We start from the raw sequence: 21,428 nt of genomic DNA, 5'->3' as shown, positions 1-21,428 counted from the left end.
TATAAATGTGTTAACACCCCAGAGATCCAATTCTCCACACATCTATGAATATACATTTTCAAGTACTACAAGCAGTCGCGAATGCTAACCTGAAAATCGTAATTAGTAACGAACACCACATTCTTAAACAGGGATCGATGAATTCTGAAGCACTCTTTTGACTAAGCACACACTTGTTAGACCGTTTCACTGTGCTCTCATTCTTAGGGCTGAATTTAAGAAAAGTGGTGCTGCATCCAATGCAGTGCTACTTTTCTTGCGCCCGCTAATGTCATCATGTGTGCGCCATATTTATGATACGGCGCACCTGGGCTGTATTAGGAACAACAGCGTCAAAATTTTTGATCCACTAGCATCAAATACAGTATATTGACGTTAGTGGAGCAAAGTGCAAGGAGGCCCGTTGATTACAATGGGTGTGTCCTTTTAACACCTGCTTTTAGCAGGCATTAAAAATTCCACCTAAATTGGCGCAATGCAATCTTGTAGATTGCATTGCGCCATTTTTGTGGGCCTACTTGCGCCGGAATGCCCCTTTGCATACATAATGCATTGCGCATGCATAACGTGGCGCAAAAGCTTTCAAAGAGGTGCAATGCATGCATTGCGCCACTTTGTAGATATGGCACTGCGATTTTGCAAGCCTAACTCCTCATTAGCATTTTAAAAAAGATGCTAATGTGGACCTAGTCGTTCTTAAGTTTGCGCCTTAGTGTCAAAGTACACAAAAGTTCTGTAGGCCAAAACATACTATCTCATGTTCGCATAAATATGAATTACACAACACCATGTATTGAAATGGAAGGGCATTATCCAGTTCTAGAACACAAACCTCTATATCTTCATGACATTGTTTGATACCCTGAAGGCTATAAATAGTCCTAAACTGGCTAGGAATTTTAACAAAGATAATGTACATATTATCTTGACTGACTACAACAGCACTAGCTCACCATCCTTTACTATTCCCATTATCACTTACAGCCCTCAAAGAATGAAAGCAATAGCATAAGGCAATAAAAAACAAGGTAATCATACCATAAAATGTGATCACTAAAAAATAAACTCCCATGTATAGATTTGGTATTTTTGAAGAAATGACAATACAAGTTATGCTATTTTTTATTTTCTGTAGCTAGTTTTCTTTTATTTACTATAGCAAGTATTTATTTTCTAAAACTTAATACCACGTGCCCCTCTCAGAAGTCAAAAGATTTTTCTGCTTTTTGGCCTGACCAGGAACCAGAGGGGCACCAGCACTTTGTACCCGATCTGGACATCAAGTGAGGAGGAGAATAACAACGGGCCAGTAACCAGCACGACACAGGAGAGCAGTAATCACAAATTCCCGTGAAACAGATAGCTGTAGAAAACACCTGCTAAGAACAGACAGGAGAAATATAGGAGGAATGATAGGTAGAGAACACTCTGCAGGTCTCACCTCCAGAGGAGGATGAGGTGATTAAGATTTTCTATTTCCACTTAGTATGAACGTATTCTGACAGGGAGGCGGAGCCTTCTGAAGTTTAGGGACGAGGACGCAACAATCGAAGTAAGCCAGTCAGTCTGCGTGCAATGAAAGGATGATGCAACGGCATGCAGCAGAAAGTAGGTGTGAATATCAGAATGCGAGGCATGAGTTTGAGTGCACGGAAGCCAATAGTCAGAGCCGTTGATCAGTGGATGACCTGGAGCCATCTCAAACTAAATACCTCCAAAACAGAAATACTCATATGTGGTGACTGGAAAAATTATGACCCTCTGTGCGTCTGGTCTGAAGATCTCGGACCACCTCCTCAATTATCCAAGGAAGTGAAAAACCTAGGAATCACCATGGATTCCAAGCTAACTATGAATACCCAAGTAGACAAATTAGCACGCACAAGCTTCATCACCTTAAAGACTTTACGACGCATCTTCCCCCACCTCGGATTTCCACACAAGGTGCAAGCTACTATCTCACTTGTATTATCCAAACTGGATTATGCCAATAGCCTCTACCATGGATCATCTCTATCTGTTATGAAAAAACTACAACGTATCCAGAATTCCGCAGCCAGGCTACTACTACATATAAAGCTGCAAGCCCACATCTCCCCTGCCTTGAGAGCACTACACTGGTTACCCGTTGCCAGAAGATGCACTTTCAAGCTGCTTTGTATCACCCACAAAGCTATACATGGAACAGGACCGCTTTTTATCAGAAAGAAAATTACCAAATACATCCAACAAAGAACCCTCCGCTCAAGACTGGCACCCCGCCTTAGAACACCACCATACAAGAAAAAGACTGTAGGTGGTACATCCTTCCCCGTCCAAGCAGCCAAACTATGGAATTCATTACCCCCAACTATAAGAGCCACAGATAACTTTCTTGTTTTCAGAAAACTACTCAAGAGTTGGCTCATTCCTTCATAACCACCTTTTTCAAACAACTAGGAACTGCATATGCCTATGTGGATAAATATTTTTTCAGATTATATGTATATTTCTATTTATTTATAGTTTCTTTGGAAAATATGTATTGCTACTGTCATAACAATAAAATACACACACACTCTTTTAAACCTGCCTGACTAAGTATTTTTTACCCATGATTCTAATTATGTATTGTATGTGCATATGTGTGTGTATTCATGTGTGTGTGTATATATATATATATATATATATATATATATATATATATATATATATATATATGTGTGTATGTATGTGTATATGTTGTTTCTGTGCTTGGCATGTTTGTGGATCATTGCATGGCTCCTGGTTTTTGGGTTGTTATACTAGATATCTATGAATTTCTGCTCTCATTTTTCATCACTCTTATGTCATGTCTCTATCAAACTATCCTCCATTCTCACTCTGACTCATCCCAAATCCCTTCGACCACTTTCATCTCCTAAATATCTCTGCCTAAACTCTTCCCTCCACCTCCACATCTAACTCACCAAACCTCACTCTACCTCTGTGACCTCCCACACAACCCTACTAAATTCTCCTGCATTCATCTCACCCTGCTACTATGCTCTCCCTAACCCTTCCAAATACTCTTCCCCCCTCCACCCCCCTTTATTCATCCCAAGCCTTTGGATTGAGTAAATGAAGGATATACTCCCAATTAACACTTCTGGATTTCTTTCCTCCTCCACCCCTCCATTACTCCAGTCAATCTAACTAACAAACTCTCATATCCGCGGCTCAAATTAACTCATAATAATACTAAAACTGTACTCATTATTAAATGATACTAATCCATCACTAATTCTTGTTGGGTTCAGGAGTAGCGTGCTACTCATCGAAAAGCGCTTCGACGCCTCGTCAGGAGTAGTAAGCGCTATATAAATACGATTACAATACAATACAATACAATAGTCATTTTGCTCACCTGCTTAGCTACCTGACAATTTCCCTTTCAATTCACCTTACACAGTTGACTGTGCCGAGACCATATTTAAATAACATTCCCAGACTTAATCCCTGCCTAAAAGTATGACTGTTCACAATTTGCACACTCTTTTAACTCATAGTAAAGCAAAATCTACCTTCGACATTATTACTGGCAATACAATTGTGTTGTACTTCACTACTTCATCAAAATTGCTACTCATCTGTCCTACCTTGGCTTTGTCTCTCATTGAGCCTTTCCCCAAGATGGACATTTTTGAACCCGTTTCTTCCTGGAGCCTTTTCAACGAGTTCCCTCTCGGGCCAAGCAATTTTCCTACAAAGTTGAACTGAAAACAAAATAAAGACGTGTAATAGATAAGTGTGAAAACAACTACCATACTTTTACTCTATTTGCAAGAAATATCACAGAAAACACAATTGCACAATTGCAGGGTTGAATTCACAGACTTGTTTGTCATACCTTCTCCTGGAATACAGTTGCGAACAAAGAAGCAGACACATTTTTTTTCAGCTTCAGCAGTCAAATTGCAAGAGGCAAGCAGCGAACGTTTATTCTTCATACATATATATTAAACATGTAACATTTTGGAAATCCAGATGAAATATCACGTCTCGCACTTCTCAACAATGGGTTCACTTGGTCAGCACATTTTCTAGAGAAAAAAAAAAACTGAAATGCTTTTCAAACACCTGTTTTTATTTCCAAAATCTATAAATGTCATCCTTAACCATTGCTCGATATTTAAGCTCGGACTCGCTGCCAGTTGATGCACAACACAACCGAGCATACATGACAGGCTGGAATAGGGAGAAAAACGTCTTCACTGTCTGAGACAGAAACAAGTCATCACAGCAAGGTTTGAAGAGAGCGGGCAAAATGTCAGTTAATGCACTGCCGAGCAGACTTTTTTCTGTTGAAAATGTAGAGGTAAACTTCAAAGCATCATTTTAAATTGTATTTAGACGTAAATTTAGTTGTGTGATTTATAGAGGAAATGAAAAGGTTATGTTGCAGTTTTGTCGAATAGTATTAATTATTTCATGCAAATATCCTGCACCGTTTAAAGTTATACGACGAATTTAAAACGTGTGAGGTAACATTGTGCTTCAGTCAATTAAAGATTTTCTCCTAAATGTCATCCGTCCCTTCAGTCATTAGGCTGGAATTCAAGTACAGTTTTGGTTTATGAGCTATGAATAAACAGCGGCTAAGATTAAAATGCTCAATAAAGGAAGCAGTTTACCTTCGTATTAAACGCATATTTATGAGAATTCCTATATAGCCGTTTAATAAAATATCAAACTAATTAGTCATCTTTCCTGGCAGCACCGTAGGTGACAACAAGTGAGTTGAAACTGAAATATTCCTTGCTGCTTGGAACTGGTAATCAAACGTTTTTCATCGCCCCTCTTTAAACACCTTTCCCACATGTCAAGGAGAACATATCTTCTCAGTTTTTCAGACAGGGCATCTCAACAAGGCAGACATAGAGAACAGCAAACACCATAAATCAACATTTTCTACTGGAGTGTCTGAAAAACTGGACAAGATTTTTAGGATTCTGCCCCCTTATCCTCAATTAGAGCCAACAATTGGATTAGGTTAGGGGAGTCTTCAACAAGCTACCAAGTCTCAAAACCATTTTTAGGGCATAAAGGTACTTGCATGATTGAAACTGTTTGGATCTAGGGCTGCAAGGCAATTTTGCTGGTATATATGCATTTACTCTTGTGTAGTATTACCCCACTATCAAATATCACAAAACTTGAGTAAGTCCTATGTAAGGTATGGCGAGTGTGTCTGGATAAGGTATATTTTGACTTGAGAGTTTTTGAATGGCCACACAAGTTTATTTGTGGGCATGCAAGAAATCCCTCTGACTCTTTTCCACCCTGGATGTCAAGGCCTAAAGTTTATTGCCTCCAGGAATGGTGCTGCCTTTTCTATGATGAGGAGTTGTACAAATTATGTATTTCTTACTGTTAATGTCCTCAACTGACACATGAGCCACAGGTACATTTGTATTGGGTGATCCTTCATTATTTACCTAACACAAACATTTACCATACTTCTGTCATTTTCTTGAGGCCACGTTAGCAATTTTTCATTTGTCAATTAAAAACTATTTCACCTGTTGATCATCGTTACTTTGCTTCAGGGATGTCAAGGTTGCTCCGGGGTTTTGGGTATAGTGAACCTGTGCAACTCTTTACCCTGGAAGCTAAACCTCTGTAAGAAATATCGTAAGAGGAGAATGTGTTTGGGAACGTTTATTTACTCCAGGAAGCCATTTACCACCTTCTGGTCTCCTCTATGATGCCTTCCCTGTTCCATAGTTTTGCAGGAAGAATCACAGCTGGACGATGTCATCATTTCCAGTCAAGATGGTGGACGTAGTGGAATCCCAAGGTTGTCCACCAATCCGAGATGGCTCCTTTAGAACCGATGATGTCACTTTCTGCTTTTTAGAATATTTCATCTCACATAGTTCTCCAGACAGAGGAAGACTATATCATCATTCCCAATGCAAAACCATGCATGTAGTGGATTCCAAAGGCTACCTCTGAATACAAAAGAGTATGTGTATATTCTATAATGGAATTTGCTTTCTCCATAGCATAAAAGGCTGCTGCAGGGGAAAGTGTCCTACAATGTAGTATTTTTTATTGTGTCCTTTTCCATCTTTGATTTAGATTGCTGTCCTATTGTTTTTCTGCAGGATTTTCTTTGGATTCAAGAATCGTTGCTAGTCTTTCACTGCAAGAATCCTGATTTAGGATCTTTTAACTCAATCTTGGATAGTTTTGTCTTGATACTCATCTTCAAACTTCATCTGCCTTTGTGCTTTTTGCCTTCTGGGTTTTTCTCTCTTGCAAACTTTAAAGGTGGCACCTGCTTTGTAAGCATTGTTTGCTTTGCTTAGAAGGCACCATGGTTACAGAAAGAAATCAAGTTAACAATAGACAGAAAGTCAAGAAAGAAGCCCCATTTCAGTCCAAAGCTTGATGGCTTGCATCACCACCAGATTGCCTCCCAGCTCCAAGTTCCATATCAATGGTAGAAGCCAATCAGAGTGCTGCTTCTCAGGATGTGACTCAAACTATTCAACAATTGAAAGAGACACTAAAGTTAGGGAATGAAAATATCACTTTAAGGCAAATTAATCTTCCTGTAGCCACACCGGGTATCCATTGTTTTTCAGGTGACTCATTTCTGAATTATTTAATTGTGCCTTTCAAATTTTGCACAGCTCAGTTTGACAGTAAGTAATTTAATAAATTGGTTGTTGGGAGTGTAGTCCTTGGCTACACTTCTTGTCACTTCTTCCGATTCTTGTCTATCAGACTTTTACACCTGACAGTCTTAGGGGGGTCATCCCCCAACTTTCTGCCTGCCTCCCTCCACTTTTCTAACACTGTTTTTGCTGGTTTTAAGCCTTTGCACACTTTATCACTGCTACCCAGTGCTAAAGTGCATATGCTATCTCCCTTAAACATGGTAACATTGGTTCATACCCAATTGGCACATCAAATATATTTGTAAGTTCCTAGTAAAGTGCACTACATGTGCCCAGGGCCTGTAAATTAAATGCTACTAGTGGGCCTGCAGCACTGATTGTGTCACCCACACAAGTAGCCCATTAACCATGTCTCAGGCCTGCCACGGCAATGCCAGTGTGTGCAGTTCACTGCCACTTCAACTTGGCATTTACAAGTACTTGCCAAGCCTTAAACTCCCCTTTTCTACATATAGGTCAACCCTAAGGTAGGCCCTAGGTAACCCATAGGGCATGGTGCTACATAGGTAAAAAGCAGGACATGTACATATGTGTTTTATATGTCCTGGTAATGAAAAAACCCTAAATGCATTTCCCACTACTGTGAGGCCTGCTACTTTCATAGACTAGATTGGGTACTGCCCTCATATAATTTTTGAGTGGTAGATTCTGATCAGAAAGGGGTAACCAGGTCATTTTTAATATGACCAGAATGGTAATAGAAAATCAGGCTTATTGGTGAGGTTGAATTTTATATTACTATTTTAGAAATGTCACTTTTAGAAAGAGAGCATTTCTCTGTACTTAAAAACCTTGTGTGCCTTACAGCCTATCTCCAGTCAACGTCTGCGCTGGGCTGGTTGACAGCTTCCTTTTGCATTTCACCCAGACAACCACAAACACAGGACACTCAGTCAAACCTGCACTCATCTTCATAATGAATGGGTCTTCCTGGACTGGAAGGGTGGAGGGCCTGACACTTACATTTCAAATGATAGTGGTCTGCCCTCAAACAATGGACTGCCAAACCCCCTACTGGGACCCTGGCAGACAGGCATGTACTGAAAGGGGAACTTGTGCACTTCAAAACTACTCTTTGAAGTCTCCCCCACTTCAAAGACAATTTTGGGTATATAAACTGTGGACAGTGAGGTGCATTGGGTACTCCTTCTGTATATCACCCCAGCATGCATCAAGTGCCCCTAATATGGAATTGTGTAGTAGAAAATGACCAGATGGGAGTCCCTCTTCTGCCACTAGGGTCTCAAATGTGGTAAAGATCTCCCAGCATGTTTTTGCCTGCCTCATGTCAGACAGCAGATTCCCCAGTAGAAGTGGTCCGGTCTATCCTTGGGGTGCCCAGTAGTGGAATTATAGGGGCATGGGACTAGGTAGCTTCAGTGAGCTGTAGACTCTGTTTATACACAAGTGTGCTACACATGACAGTACAGGGGACAGGGATTTAATTTTGGTGCAGGGGTGAAATACATCTAATATGCGCTGCAGACTCCAGGCTGGGCCTCTCATGACAGTGTTTGCTAGCTGAAGTCCTGCCAACCATCACGCCTCCGATTGCAACTGAGAGGCTAAATATTAGCGTTCGAAGTTGAGGACAACTAGCCCTCCCTCAGTTGTTGGTTAGGAAAGATTTTGGAGTGCCACCCTGCAACGTGTAGTGTGCCACAGGAGTTCTCTTGTGGGCTTCTCAAGAATATGAAAGAAAGATTTAGGGATCCAAAGTGGAAGACTGGCAACATTTTACAATAAACGGGACACCATTATTATCTTGACAAGGGTTAATCACCCTACAATAGAAAGTGGGAGTGATTTCCAAATTGCTGACTGTACCTGTGTAGAGTACACCATTCTGGTAAGATTACCGTCAAACAGGTCAGCAGGTTCGCAGTTATCACAGATACCTAAGTATTGGAATGTTACAGGTTGCCCGGTCAGTTGGACACCTGGGAGATGATAGGCAGGATCTGGGGTATCCGTGTCAAAGGAGTAGAGGTATGATTTGGCCTGTTAACTCTAAGTCCTGAGACTGGTGCAAGCCTGTAAAATAATGGTGCTATGTTTGGGGGAATTGTGTGTAGGTCCCGTATGTATAAGAGTAAGTTGGCATGGAATTAAACTGAGTGTAGCCCATCTCTGAGAGGAATTCCCCAAACCTGTCTGTGTGCACTGAGGGTGGCTGCCAGCTGTTCATGGGAAAAAAGAAAAGAGTAGGAGATACAATGGGCATCCCTGTCGGATTCCTCTATGAATCATAGGAGGATCAGTGATCAGGATACCAGGTTAAACTCTGGTTAGAGGGTGGGTGTAGAGTAATTTCACCAGATGAATAAATCTGGGGCCCATGCTGGAACTGGGGAAGACTGCGAACAGGAATTTCCATTCTAAGGAGTCAAATGCCTTCTCTAAATCCAGCACAAGGCAGTTGGTGTGGCCAAGTGTGGGGGGCATGCCCCAAGACCCTAAAGAATCTCTGCAGGTTAAGGGAAGTGGTCTGATTCAGGACAACCCCACTCTGGTCTGGGCGCAGCAGGGCCAGCTGGTCAGCTAATATTTTGGCTGATATTTTGTAATCTGTGTTGATTAGTACAAGGGGGCAGTAGGAACCTAAGACAGTGTGATCTCGGTCCGGCTTGGGCAGAGAGATGAGCAGTGCCTGGCAGAGCGTGGGTGGCAAACAGGCAGCTTGAAGAGCTTCATCAGACAGCGTCTGTAGGTGGGGGACAAAAAGTGGAGTATATGCCTTGTAAGATTCAGTCAGAAGACTGCCCAGACCTGGAGCTCGAATGGAGTAAAAGCACTATCCAGTTCAAGTTGGCGGCCAGGAGATATGTTTGGGTAGGGGTATGGAGGTTAACAAGAAGTAAATGGCATCTGGGCAAATGAGCGCAGCTGAGGTATACATGGAGGTGTAATAATGCGACATTCCGGTGTAAGTGGCCTTCTGGATCTGGAGAAGGGAGCCAGTATGGGGTGTCTTGAATGTTCCTGGTGGATAAGCCACACTAAAGGTGAGCCCGCCTTATCTGCCTTCGTGTGAGTCTTGGCTGTGTGGGTAGCATCTGTGAGACAGCAGAGGTGCTCAATGAGTGGGGCATGCTTCCGCTGCACCATATGTAGATGCTCCGTGTGTTCTGGGGTCAAGAGAGCTAGTGATTCATGGTCTAGCAGGTCCCATCTTCTCTATCCTCTTGCCATCCTAGGTCTTCCCCTTTCCAGCCTTTCGCTGACTCAACCTTCTCTCCTAGCCTCCCTTCCTCTTTCTCTCTCACCCTCCCATTTCTATCTCCCCTTCCTTCTCTCCCTGTGGTTCACCCTCCTCTCTGTACACCTAACCATCCTTCACCTCACCATTTAAAATCTTCCCCTTGCTCTAGCTCTGTCTAATCCTTCATCTCTGTCTCACCAGTAAAATTACAAAGGCTATTAGTGAATTGAATTTAAATGCTATTGCTTAAGTATATTAATGAAACGTTGGCAAGATGCTGGGTTATGTTGGGATCCATGACCATCTATGACAACTTTGGTCTTATTGAGGCTACTGATGCACAAACAGCTATAAATGCTAACATACTCTTCGACTGTTACCAAAACCAGATACGTTTCTGGATACATTATCATTAACAATACTCTCCTAGATCCCACTTGGCTCTTTTAATAAATTAATACATTTCTTTATCTTTTTTATTCATAGAGTTGTCTGGAGTGCCACAAATCAAACAGGAAGTTTTGTAGAGATTTGAACACATCTCTGAGAACATTTAACCACTTAGGCTCTTAATCGACTTACACAAATTTTACATTACTCACCTGTATAATTGCCCCTGTACCATGCAATTATGAGTAAAAGCCTATAGAATGGTAAACTACCATTTTGGGATGATTTTTCTGGTCATAAAAGTAAACAGAATTTGGCATTACATGCCGCTTTGTCCCAAACATTTAGCACCTGCCCTGCCCATTGCTGGGTTCGTTTGTACACATGTAATCATTAAAAGGATTCACACACACGTTATGCTAGTTAACCTTTTCTGAGGCACAAAAACCCCAGCGCTTTTTATTACCCTCGCACCTTAAGTCAGGAGCCTACCATTTCCTACCTTCATGAGAGGGAAACCACATAAATCAAAATGCGACAGGGCTCCCACAAAACCCCCCCCAAAAAAACATAACCACAACAATATACATACTACCAATAATTAAATTCCAGCAGAAACATGTTGTGCACATGAACATATCATAAAAATCTCAAAGATGATAACCTGTAAAGGATCGTGCATGACTTTAGGTTATCATAAAACCCTTGAATCTAGTAGATGTAATTGGCCTCGAACTGAGATTGTACTGGCTGGTACCTTGTCGTTGACCTCCCATGTCAGTGGCTGATGACAAACCATCTGATCTCATCAAAGGCAAAACTCCACCTCTTCGCAGCTGGGTTGTTGACACTATCCCAGGAGGGGGACCCTCACGAATCAAGTCAGTAGGAGAAATGTCACCATTTCTGGTGTTCGAGGGAGGGGGCAGTCCCCTTCCTCATGATTAGCCACAGCCTCAGCATCCAAGGTGGAGCCCATTGCTAAGAACTGCTTGAAAAACAACACATTCCTGGTTACTGATTCATCACACTGGTTGGCCAAAACTATAGTTCTTTGAATTCCACCAACCATCCATGGAGATGGTTCAAAAGGGAGTCTGAATTGTCCCCCTAGCTGTCCGTTTTTGACCAGAACAAGATCACCTACTTAAATACCTGGATTTTGAGCACATTGTTTCTTGGACATGTGATCACTGTGAATATCTCACTTCCGCAGTGTGTCAGCCACTTGATCTCACAAGGCTGAGGGACCTTCATAGTGAGGAATACTGTCACCCACCATTCTGTTCATGCACAACACACTGGGGCCACTCTGGTGGTGGCACGTGGAGTAAGGTGGTCTTGTCATAAGAAACTGTAAAGGGCACACTTTGTCAACGTGACATGGCAAAACCTTATTTAACATTCTCATGAAACATTTGGCCTTGCCATTTGCCTGAGGCCAACGAGGAGTGATCTTCGATTCCAGGAAACTCTTGAAGTCATGGCTTGAGAAAGGTGTGCCATTGTCAGTCCGTAGCTCCCAGATGAGACCATGAGTGTGCGTCACCTTCAAGAACTTTGACCTCAGGAATCTTTGAAAAGTCATCAATGACAATGAGCATATGTCGCCCATTAGGCAGGCTTCCGAAGTCCATGCTGGCTCCGTAGCAGGGAATTGAAGGAATTGACTTGGTGATAATAGGTGCCGGAGGATCCGCGGGGCTTACAGTGTGACAGACATGGCAGTGTCTCACAGTGCATTCTACCTGTTCATCCAAACTTGGAAACCATACCATGCTCCATAGTCGAGCCTTAGTTTTTACCACCCCTTGGTGTACCGAGTGCACAAGACCCACCACTCACTGTTGAGGGCCCTTGAGATGGCTAAGCATTGTCCTCGTGGGAGACATCCATTAAGTGACAGCACCAATCCCTGCCACACAGTGTGCAGCGATGACAACATAAAGCGCACCTCTTCAGTCCTCCAATTAAGGTGCTGCATCACGGGGTACCATTTCCCAGTGTGAATGGCAAAGAGAACCAGTTGTAGACCCTCATCATTTTGAGTGGCTGTGTAAAGTTCTTCCAGGGAGATGGGCAGAGGTCGAGACCATTCTACTACCATCTGGGCATACTCCTCCACGTCCTACATTTCCTTCTCTTCATGGATGGTTGCAGGCCAGGCATGCTGAGAGAGATAGTCCGCAGGATTCTGTGCCCCTGGACTGTAGACCACCAAGAACTGATACTCCTGGAGACAGAGAATCCATTTTTCAATACATTGGGGCTGTTTAGATGAAGACCCATTGAACAGGGATATCAGGGGCTTGTGATCGGTATGCACGATGAATAAATACAAATGAAAATGACGGCAGCCCCAGTGCACCGCATTGGCCTCCTTTTCAATACATGAGTAACGTTGCTCTGTGTCAGTTAGTGCTCAACTGGCAAAGGCCCTGGGGACTACTCTACATTCTTACCTGTTTGAGACAATACATTCCCCAGACCTGTGGGACTTTCATCGACAGAAGGTTCGGATTCCCTAGATGGATCAAAATAGACAAGTGTCATATGGGCTGACAAGGCGCTCTTAGTGGCTTGGAATGCTGCTTCCTGGGTCGAGCCCCAGTCCCTGCTGGCATTGGATTTGGTGAGTTCTCAAAGTGGGCCGTGAGAGAAGTGAGATTCTGAATGAACCTCCCACAGTAATTAACCATGCCCAGGAAGCTCTATACTTCAGTGACGGTGGTCGGGGCTGGCGCTGACTGAATGTCCCTTACCTTGTCAGAGTCAGGCATGACTCCTTTTTCAGACACTTGTCCCGATGGAGGGTCAGACCATTGTCTTGTAACCTTGTGAATGTGGCTCTTAACCTCTCCAAATGCTCTTTGTAAGCCAGGACTCCCCTGATGGTGCCCTGGAAAACCTTGGCAGTGCTTGAAATGCCAAAGCTGAGGTGCTCGAATCGGTGGAGCCCCACATGTGTGGAGAAGGAAGTGATTGCTCGAGACTCAGGGGCCAACCGCAGTTCATGATACCCAGCCCTGAGATCCATCTTGGAAAACCAGCGGGAAACATTCACCTCAGCTACAATATCATTAACAGTAGGTGTCAGGAGATGTTCCTGTTGAATCACCACATTAGGCATCCTCATGTCCACACAGATTGGTATCACCCCTGGCTGTTTTGATTTCCTTGTGACCACTATCGGGAAGACCCAAGGCGTGGGGCCCTCCACCCGCTCAATGATGTGAGCATACTCCAGTTTTCTTAGCTGCTCCTCCACTTTGGAGAGCAGGTGAAATGCGACCCTCTGGTGTTTCAGGGCCACTGGTTGAATGGATTCCTCGATGTGCAGATTGACCATTCTCCCCTTGAGGCAACCGATGCCATCAAAGATCTGAGAAAATTCAGATATCACGTCCTCAGCCGTCCCTAGATGTACACTGAAAGCAAATGACACCAGATGCAGTTTTTCTGCCGTCCTGCAACTCAGCAGCATGTCACCTCTGGACTTTGTGACATAGATTTTGGCAGTCGTTGTTTGCTGACCATGGGTAAGGTTAGTCGTGAACACTCCTGCTAGGGGAAGTGGAGTAGTGCTGGTGGGGTGAACGGTCGGATGGAAGTGTACGTTCTTCAAGACTGACTGTGCTAATATATTCATCCATGCTCCAGTGTCTATAAGGGTGAACACCTCCTGACCAGCCACTAAGACATTGCATCTCAGGATTCTCCTCCAGGGTTGCTTCCCCAGCTGCATGGCACGGAGAATGTGTATAATGCATTTGAACTCCTCTTCGTCATCATCCATGTCTCCCTCCAATTCGAGACTGGAGTGTACTGTGCACAGTTTATGCCTTTGGCCTTGGGGCCCTTTTGGGCCAATACAGATCAACACACTTTAGCAAAATGATTAAGCTTGTTGCAATTGGTGCACTGCTTCCCTTGGCCTGGGCATGGTCCTTGGTGTGGATAAGTCTCTCCACACTTATAGCAGGTCCTGGGCTTGGTCTTGACTTTAGGGCGAGACCTTCTTTTGTCCATGGCGGTCATGGCCACAGCATTTACTGGTTCGGTCTTTACCTGCCTTTCTATTGCAGCTTCCATTTGTGCCACTTGTACCTTCTAGAGTTGTTTGGATCTCCCCATGGTGAGGATGTCTGCTATGATCATACCAGGACCTTCAGGATGCCTTCTTTCAGCTTCACAAAGTGCACCCTTGAATTAATTGCACCCGGATCTTATTTTCTGCATTGGGCAGGGTGCATGTGGTATCCTGTTCCCGTAGTCTTGCATAGAACGTGTCCACAGATTCCTCGGGCAGTTGGTGTGCGTGACGAAGGAGGAATCTCTCGTAGTCCAGGTATGCAAGGGGCTCAAAAAGGTGTGCAGTGAGAGCACTTTTTAACACGTGATAGGTAAAGGGCAGTCCCTCTTCTCCTACTGCTTTGCTGATCTTGTTAATCATAGCACCCCCTAGGTGCAGTAACATGAGACGTCAATCATTGTCTAGCCCAGTGGTTGCAAAGAACGTTTCCGTCTTTCAAGCCATTCTTTCCAGCGGACTACCTGTGCCGATGGAAGGCAATCAGCTATAAATGGTTCTAGTTCAGGTATTGATGCCATTGTGATCTTGGCCTGGAGGTGTGGCAGGACGAATTGTCAGTGCCTTCTCCCAAACTTGTCCCTTGAGGTCTAGAACTTAGGGTATGGTGACAGGTTTCTTTCTCCCAGTTGCGAGTGGCTATTGAGAGTACTTGCTTGGCTAGAGCTCTCTTTACTCTTGCTATTTGTGTAGTTTAGTGTACTTGTCCCCCTTGGTTTCAGTGGGGCCCCCCTTGTGAGTAATGTTCTTATTTGCACCCAGCTTTCCCTCTCCCTTCAGGTCCTTTCAGGGCCTTTATTTTAGTTATTTCTGTGTGTTTTGTGTGGAAAACAGTCTCACTACTTTATGTTTGGCAGTTCCACCCTGGACACAGAGTTGCTTCCTGCTTTCTTCCCCTCGCCCTCCAGCAATGCCCTGGAACACCTCTGCAGGTGCTTCAGCAACGGCGACACTCCTCACATTGTTCCTGTTACCCTGTAGTTTTTCTTTTGTGTCTTTCTTTTCTGCAGGACATGTGCAATGCTGAATGTGAGGCCCAGGGGCATGTATACATCGGGAAATAATTCAGTGACAGCTGTTTTAGTGTAAAAGGTCATTTATTAGGACAGGATTGCATAAGTAACATAACCATTAACTTTCAAACGTAACCGTAACTTTAATAACGCCCTCCTATTAACTTCTCCTCGCTCATCCTTCTCCTTCAAAACCTTTATCTCGTTTCCATTCCCCTACGCACTCCCCTTTTCCTTTCATGCCCCATTTGGTTCGTGCGTACCCCCACTCAGAGCCTTCACCTGCTTGTTTATTCCCTGGAAGGGTGGCCAAGCCCGCATCTGACTCACCACCCTCCCCCATCTACTGCTCGCTCACCCCTGCAACCTGCCCTAACTGACAATTTCCCTCCCCTCCTTGCTACTCGATACTAACTTCCGTCCTTCCAATCGCTCTTCCAATTGCCGGGTGGGTGGGAGGCCAAATTAAAACGCGCGAGGGAATCGCGGCAAAGAGGCCGGTCCCTCCACCCCCCACCCCTTTTATTTCCTCCCCCTAGACCCGCCCCCACTTACCTTTTTCCCCAATCCCTGTCCCTCGCCGTCACTTCCTTTCCCGAAATGACCCGCGGGAAGACTAGAGCGTTGCTCTTGCTTCCCGCGGGCCCCTCCATCGGGAAATAATTCAGTGACAGCTGTTTTAGTGTAAAAGGTCATTTATTAGGACAGGATTGCATAAGTAACATAACCATTAACTTTCAAACGTAACCGTAACTTTAATAACGCCCTCCTATTAACCTCTCCTCGCTCATCCTTCTCCTTCAAAACCTTTATCTCGTTTCCATTCCCCTACGCACTCCCCTTTTCCTTTCATGCCCCATTTGGTTTGTGCGTACCCCCACTCAGAGCCTTCACCTGCTTGTTTATTCCCTGGAAGGGTGGCCAAGCCCGCATCTGACTCACCACCCTCCCCCATCTACTGCCAACCAGCACAAACCCATTTGGCGTTTTGCTGCCCCACCCCCACAAAGGCCACGCTACTGCGACCCAGTGCTTCTCATTTCTTGTTTGTAATCCACAAATTTTCTCCCCCCAAATCTTCCACCAACAATCTCAGATCTGTCAAATATTATGCGTTTCCCATTGTGGACAGGTGAAACCATCGTTTCTGAAAAGTGCAACCTCCTGCTCTGTAATGCTCTCGTGTTTCAGTAATTTATAAAATTTTTTTTTTTTTTGCGCCCAGCAAAAACCTTTACTCCTTTGAGCCCGCTCCATGGCTCCATACCTAACTGCCCCTTTCCACCCTCTTCGTGGAACAAATTCTGTCCACCCAAGTATGTACCATGCCATTTTTTGCTTGAGAATCTCCAAATCCCTCTGCATGTGTTGCAGTAACGTGAGTTCTGACAATTTCACAAAGCCATCCCCTCCCAAATGTATGATTAACAATTCTGCAACATCCCCAGTTCAATAAATTAGCAGTGATGAAAGGAAACAGGTTACCCCACCGCCTTCTGCTCTTTTCCCACCATAGCACCTTGTGCCGCCTGCTGGATAGTCCCAGGACCCGATCATATATCTGTTTTCTCCGCGAACTTCGCTGCCCAGTGGACCAATGAATGGCCGACCAGCCATGTAACCATCCTGCTCTGTGATGGACCAAACGCATCTCCTGCAATGGAAAAATAACTGTAACCTGTGTTTTTTGACAGAAACAAACCCCCCCCCCTTCTAAAGCACCCTTCCAACTGTATCGGCCCACCTTTCGGGTCTTAACTTAAAGTTCACAACACCTTGATCGCTAGCGGAGTCTCGCCTTGATCTTTTGCCCAGTCCCAACCCAAATGCGCTGCGGCCGTAGCTGCCCCAATCCTAAACGAATGCATGCAGAAAAAACCATGGCCCGGTGGCCCTCACATCCCAAAGCCATCCTCAACACTCGTAAGAGCTGAAAACTAGTGAGCTTGGACCTTGATCTGTGCACAAAAAACCCCCGGCTGTCTTATCTGACAACCGTGAGGGTTGACTAAAAGCTCCAAAACATCCACCCTGCCAAAGCGGAAAAAGTGCTAGCTCGTATTCATCTGCGCAACATACCGGCAATTCATGTAACAACTCTAGTAACGACTCAAAATCAAAGGGTTCCCTGGCCGTTCTACCCCCCACCGCTCTAATTCTGACAAAAACTTTCCTGTAGCTGCTCAAAAAACTGGAAAAAAACCCAACCAGGCCAGCCGGTAACTTCGCCGAGCGGACTCCGCTAAAAAACATCTCCGCCCACCCGTGATCATCATACCCCCCATTCCCAATTGTCTGCCGAGGACCCCTGTCTTGGTCTGCTCCGTTCCTGCCGCCAGGTTGCAGAAACGCTGCCACTGTGAACGGGACAGGGAAACCGCAATCTTGTTGACAACTCCTGGTATCGGGACAGCTTTAAAGATCACAATTCAGAGATAAGCCCTGCAACCTGAATCAGCGCAACCAGCGCAAAAACCTTCACATCCCTCGCTTTCTGTCCGTTCCTAAATCCACGACAGCCATGTTGTTGGTTCTGAAGAAAACTGCCCAATTTGCTAACTCGCGACCCCCATACTGCCATGGCAACCAGAAAGAAAAAAGTAATTTCCAGCAAAGCAATGCTCCTCCTTAGTTGTTACCAAAAATGCTGGCCACGCCTCCGGGCACCATCTGCCATCCCCTACAATCACTAAAACCATGCGCTCCTGCCGCATCTGAAATATCTGCACCTGCCGTACTGTCTCTTCTTCCCAGAACCACCTGGATACCCCAATTAATTGTTTCAGAAATATTTCCCACCTTAACATCTTCCGAGTCCCCTTGACCCACTTATTCTGTGGTGTGGCAAAACTGCATCTGACATGTACAACCCTAATTACTTGCAAAACGTCCTCCCCCCCCTTTAACTGTCCTATACGCAAAGTTAAGGTACCCCAACCCCTTCTGGGCTGTCTCGAATCGATTTTTTTTACTTCCTATCAATGTGACCAAGATAAACAGCATCTCCGTTACTGTCTGTGCCGGTAATCTGGCCATCATTATATTGGAGTCTTAAAACCCTACCCAGAAAGTTGAGAACCTATGAGGGGCCTTTGGTCTTTCTGGGTGCCAACGGCAGTCCCATCTGCTGTGCCATATCCTGAAAGTCTTCCAGAGCCGTCCGGCACTCCCCACGAACCCTTCCTTCCCGCAAAGGAAGTCATCCAAATAATGGGTCACCGCATAATGCCCACTACTCTTGACAGAGACCCACTGCATGTAGGTGCTAACAGCTTCGAACAACGCACATGAGATCGCGCGACCCCTGGGCAGGACCCTGTCCACATAGACTGCCCCTTCAAGCTGCATCCCCAACAATTCAAAAATCCCTTGGGTGTATCGGCAATAACCTGAAAGCTGATTGCATATCGCATTTTCCATTTCTGCCCCATGGCCGCACGCCCTGACCAATTTTTTATGGCATCATCCACATATGCATACACCAGTCTGGTGTCTTCCGCTGCCATGAAATCGTCCACAGATGTGCCCTCTGGCCATGAGAGGTGATGTATCAACCTGATTTCACCCAGGGCCTTCTTCGGCACGACTCCCAGCGGGGATATCATCAAAATCTGACTTGGCCACTCATAAAAAACGGGCCCGCAATTCTGCCCAATGACCGTTCCTTGTCCAGCTTATTCCTTACCACCTGTGGTAATTCCTTGCCAACCGCCAGTTGTCTGCCCAGTGTCTCACCCGTGGGCCGTGGTCACTGACCCTGAAACCTTCTTGAAACCCTTCTGCTAACTCAAGGCAGCTGCCCTATCCTTGTATATACGCAGCCCTAGTAAGATAAAAACTAACCTAAACTGGCGTAGGCCCCCTTTGGATCAGCCCTGTGTCCCTCCCCTTTTGCCGCCCTCCGTTGTACGGAGGGACTGGAGAGTGAAAAACATTGAGTAACCTGGTGACAACCCCCGCACTTGGAGCAGTCATGTTTCATTTTTACAAGGATGTCTGGAGCAGAAACCCTTGTTGAAATTCCCGCACACTCCTGTCGTGTTAAATGTTGTTCTTTGTCGTCCCCCCCACCCCGGGGCTGGACGTGCCTGAAACGGCTTATATACCACTGGTAACCCCCTGGCCGTATGTGTCGCTGCTGCGGATTGTGATGATGCCGTCCACTGCCTCCATAATTCTGGGTCTACGTCCCCCCATGGCTCATCTGGGTTAATGCTCATTCCAGCTCTGAACCCCCAAAATGCATCTGCGCTTTCCTAATGATGTCCATGTATTTAAATAGCGCTATAGCCCTGTCAGGGTATTTCTTGCAATAAATGCTTGCAAAGATTAAAAGCTGATGTCCAATTGTCCATATTAATTGGCACCCTCGGCCTAGGGGCCAACTCCCATTCCTCTTCCGTAGACCCTTCTGTGGCTTGTATGTCCCTATGTAACAGTTTTAAAAAACGTCTACGTACTCGTGTCTTCATATTCTGGCCTTGTTTTCACCACTATGTGTGGGCCCAATGGCATAGCCAGACCCATCTAGGGTAGCCTCCTCTTGTGTTCTCCCCCTTCCTTTTCTTCTGTGCCTGACTTCTCTCCGCTGCCTTGTCCCCCCTAAGTTGTACCTCTGGCTTGCAGCTCTGTGCCTTTTTCCCCGCCTTTCTTATCTTTACCTATTAGTGTGTCAAATATCGAAACTTCTCCTACCCCCACCGACTTGTAAATTGGAGTGTCATCCCCTTTTGCCCCGTTCCCCTAAACTGCCCACCATTGCCCTTTACCTCTGGAATGTGCAGCCCCCGGCCGCGAAACCTTTCGGCCCCGTGCTTGTTCTTGCCTTCTTTCCTGTGGACCATTGCTGTTGTCCCGCTCCTGAAAATAGAAACGGAGAGAGGGGTTGCGCCGCTCCTGCGTCCTCTTCCCCTCCCCCTTGTGCTGTGAACCTCTGTTTCCTTGATCTCCCCCACTTCCCATTCTTCCAGATCCTCTTCATAGTCAAGTTCCCACACATCCTCTTCACACACATCCATCCGTTTTCCAACACTCCCACTCCTCATCATGTAGTTATTAGACATGTCATTGTGACCCACATGGCGTCTGCCATCTCTGTGTTGTCCCCGATCTTACGGAGTAGAGAAGGCCGCCGGAGACCCCTCTAGCGCTTCTGACCAACGTGCCGGGGCCGTATTGCGCCCCGTTGGTATCGCCTTCCTTCTGCCATCCTCTTGCGTTGGCATTGACCTTCCGCGCGCCGAATGGCCGTATGCGCCACTGGCTCCCATCGCGCTGCCTAAACCACCATCCTCCCTGCCTTCTTATCCCCTTTGGCTCCGAAACCCATACCCAGCTGCCGCTCCGCCCTTAGGTAAAGACAAAAAACCCAGGGCGTAATTCCTAAACTGCCTGTACCCCCCTGCTGCAGGCCGCAAAGGGCATGCTGAGAAAGGATACGTGGGCCCTGCGTAACCTGGGGCCTCCCGTGGGGTCCTGCGGGGGGCCTGGCAAGGGGGGGGGGGTCCCTATAGTGCATTGGTTTTGCCTTGTGTGATAACCTCCTTGTACGAAAATGTAATTAATTATTTATTTTTATTTATTTTTTGGGGGGGGCTGTATTGTCCCTAAATCACTTAATTGTGCCTTAAGGGCCGGCGGCGGGGGCCCCCACTGAATGATGTGAGGCTCCCCACCTGGATAATTGTAGTAGCCAAACCCGATTCTATCGCATATTATTATATATATATTTTTATTTCTATTTATTTCTTCCTATTTCCCTTTTTTTTTTTTTTTTTTTTTAAATTTATATTAGGCCCCCACGTGGTCGGAGCCAGCACAATCTGGACCGCTGCTAAATCAAGGATATGTTGGGCCTATAAAACAAAAAATGCCTGCTGGCGGGGCCCCCAGGGGCCGACAGTGGCTTAAAAACCAGGCACCCGTTACCGCGGCCGGCCGGCCAGCAAACACGTGCCCTGATTCCTGTGAAAAAGGGGGGGGGGGGGTGGCCGCTCGAAAAGGAGCGTATGGCCGCCCCCAGTAGT

At 45.5% G+C, this 21,428-nt stretch overlaps 1 protein-coding gene across 4 annotated transcripts in view; it reads right to left on the bottom strand.

Moving 5' to 3' along the window:
• KHDRBS2 (KH RNA binding domain containing, signal transduction associated 2) overlaps positions 1 to 21,428 on the bottom strand; it is a 1,516,682-nt gene that overhangs the window by 924,230 nt on the left and 571,024 nt on the right. For all 4 annotated transcript variants that reach the window (XR_011203853.1, XR_011203854.1, XM_069235755.1 and 1 more), the window contains exon 4: positions 3,618 to 3,734. Coding sequence is in view for 2 of the 4 variants with exons in the window: in XM_069235755.1 (XP_069091856.1) it covers positions 3,618 to 3,734 (117 nt within the window). In the remaining 2 variants the exon portion in view is untranslated. The remainder of the gene's footprint in view (positions 1 to 3,617; positions 3,735 to 21,428) is intronic.

The sequence above is a fragment of the Pleurodeles waltl genome, chromosome 5 (assembly GCF_031143425.1).
Source record: "Pleurodeles waltl isolate 20211129_DDA chromosome 5, aPleWal1.hap1.20221129, whole genome shotgun sequence".
Lineage (NCBI taxonomy): Eukaryota > Metazoa > Chordata > Amphibia > Caudata > Salamandridae > Pleurodeles > Pleurodeles waltl.
This window is presented reverse-complemented; position numbering and strand designations above follow the sequence as displayed.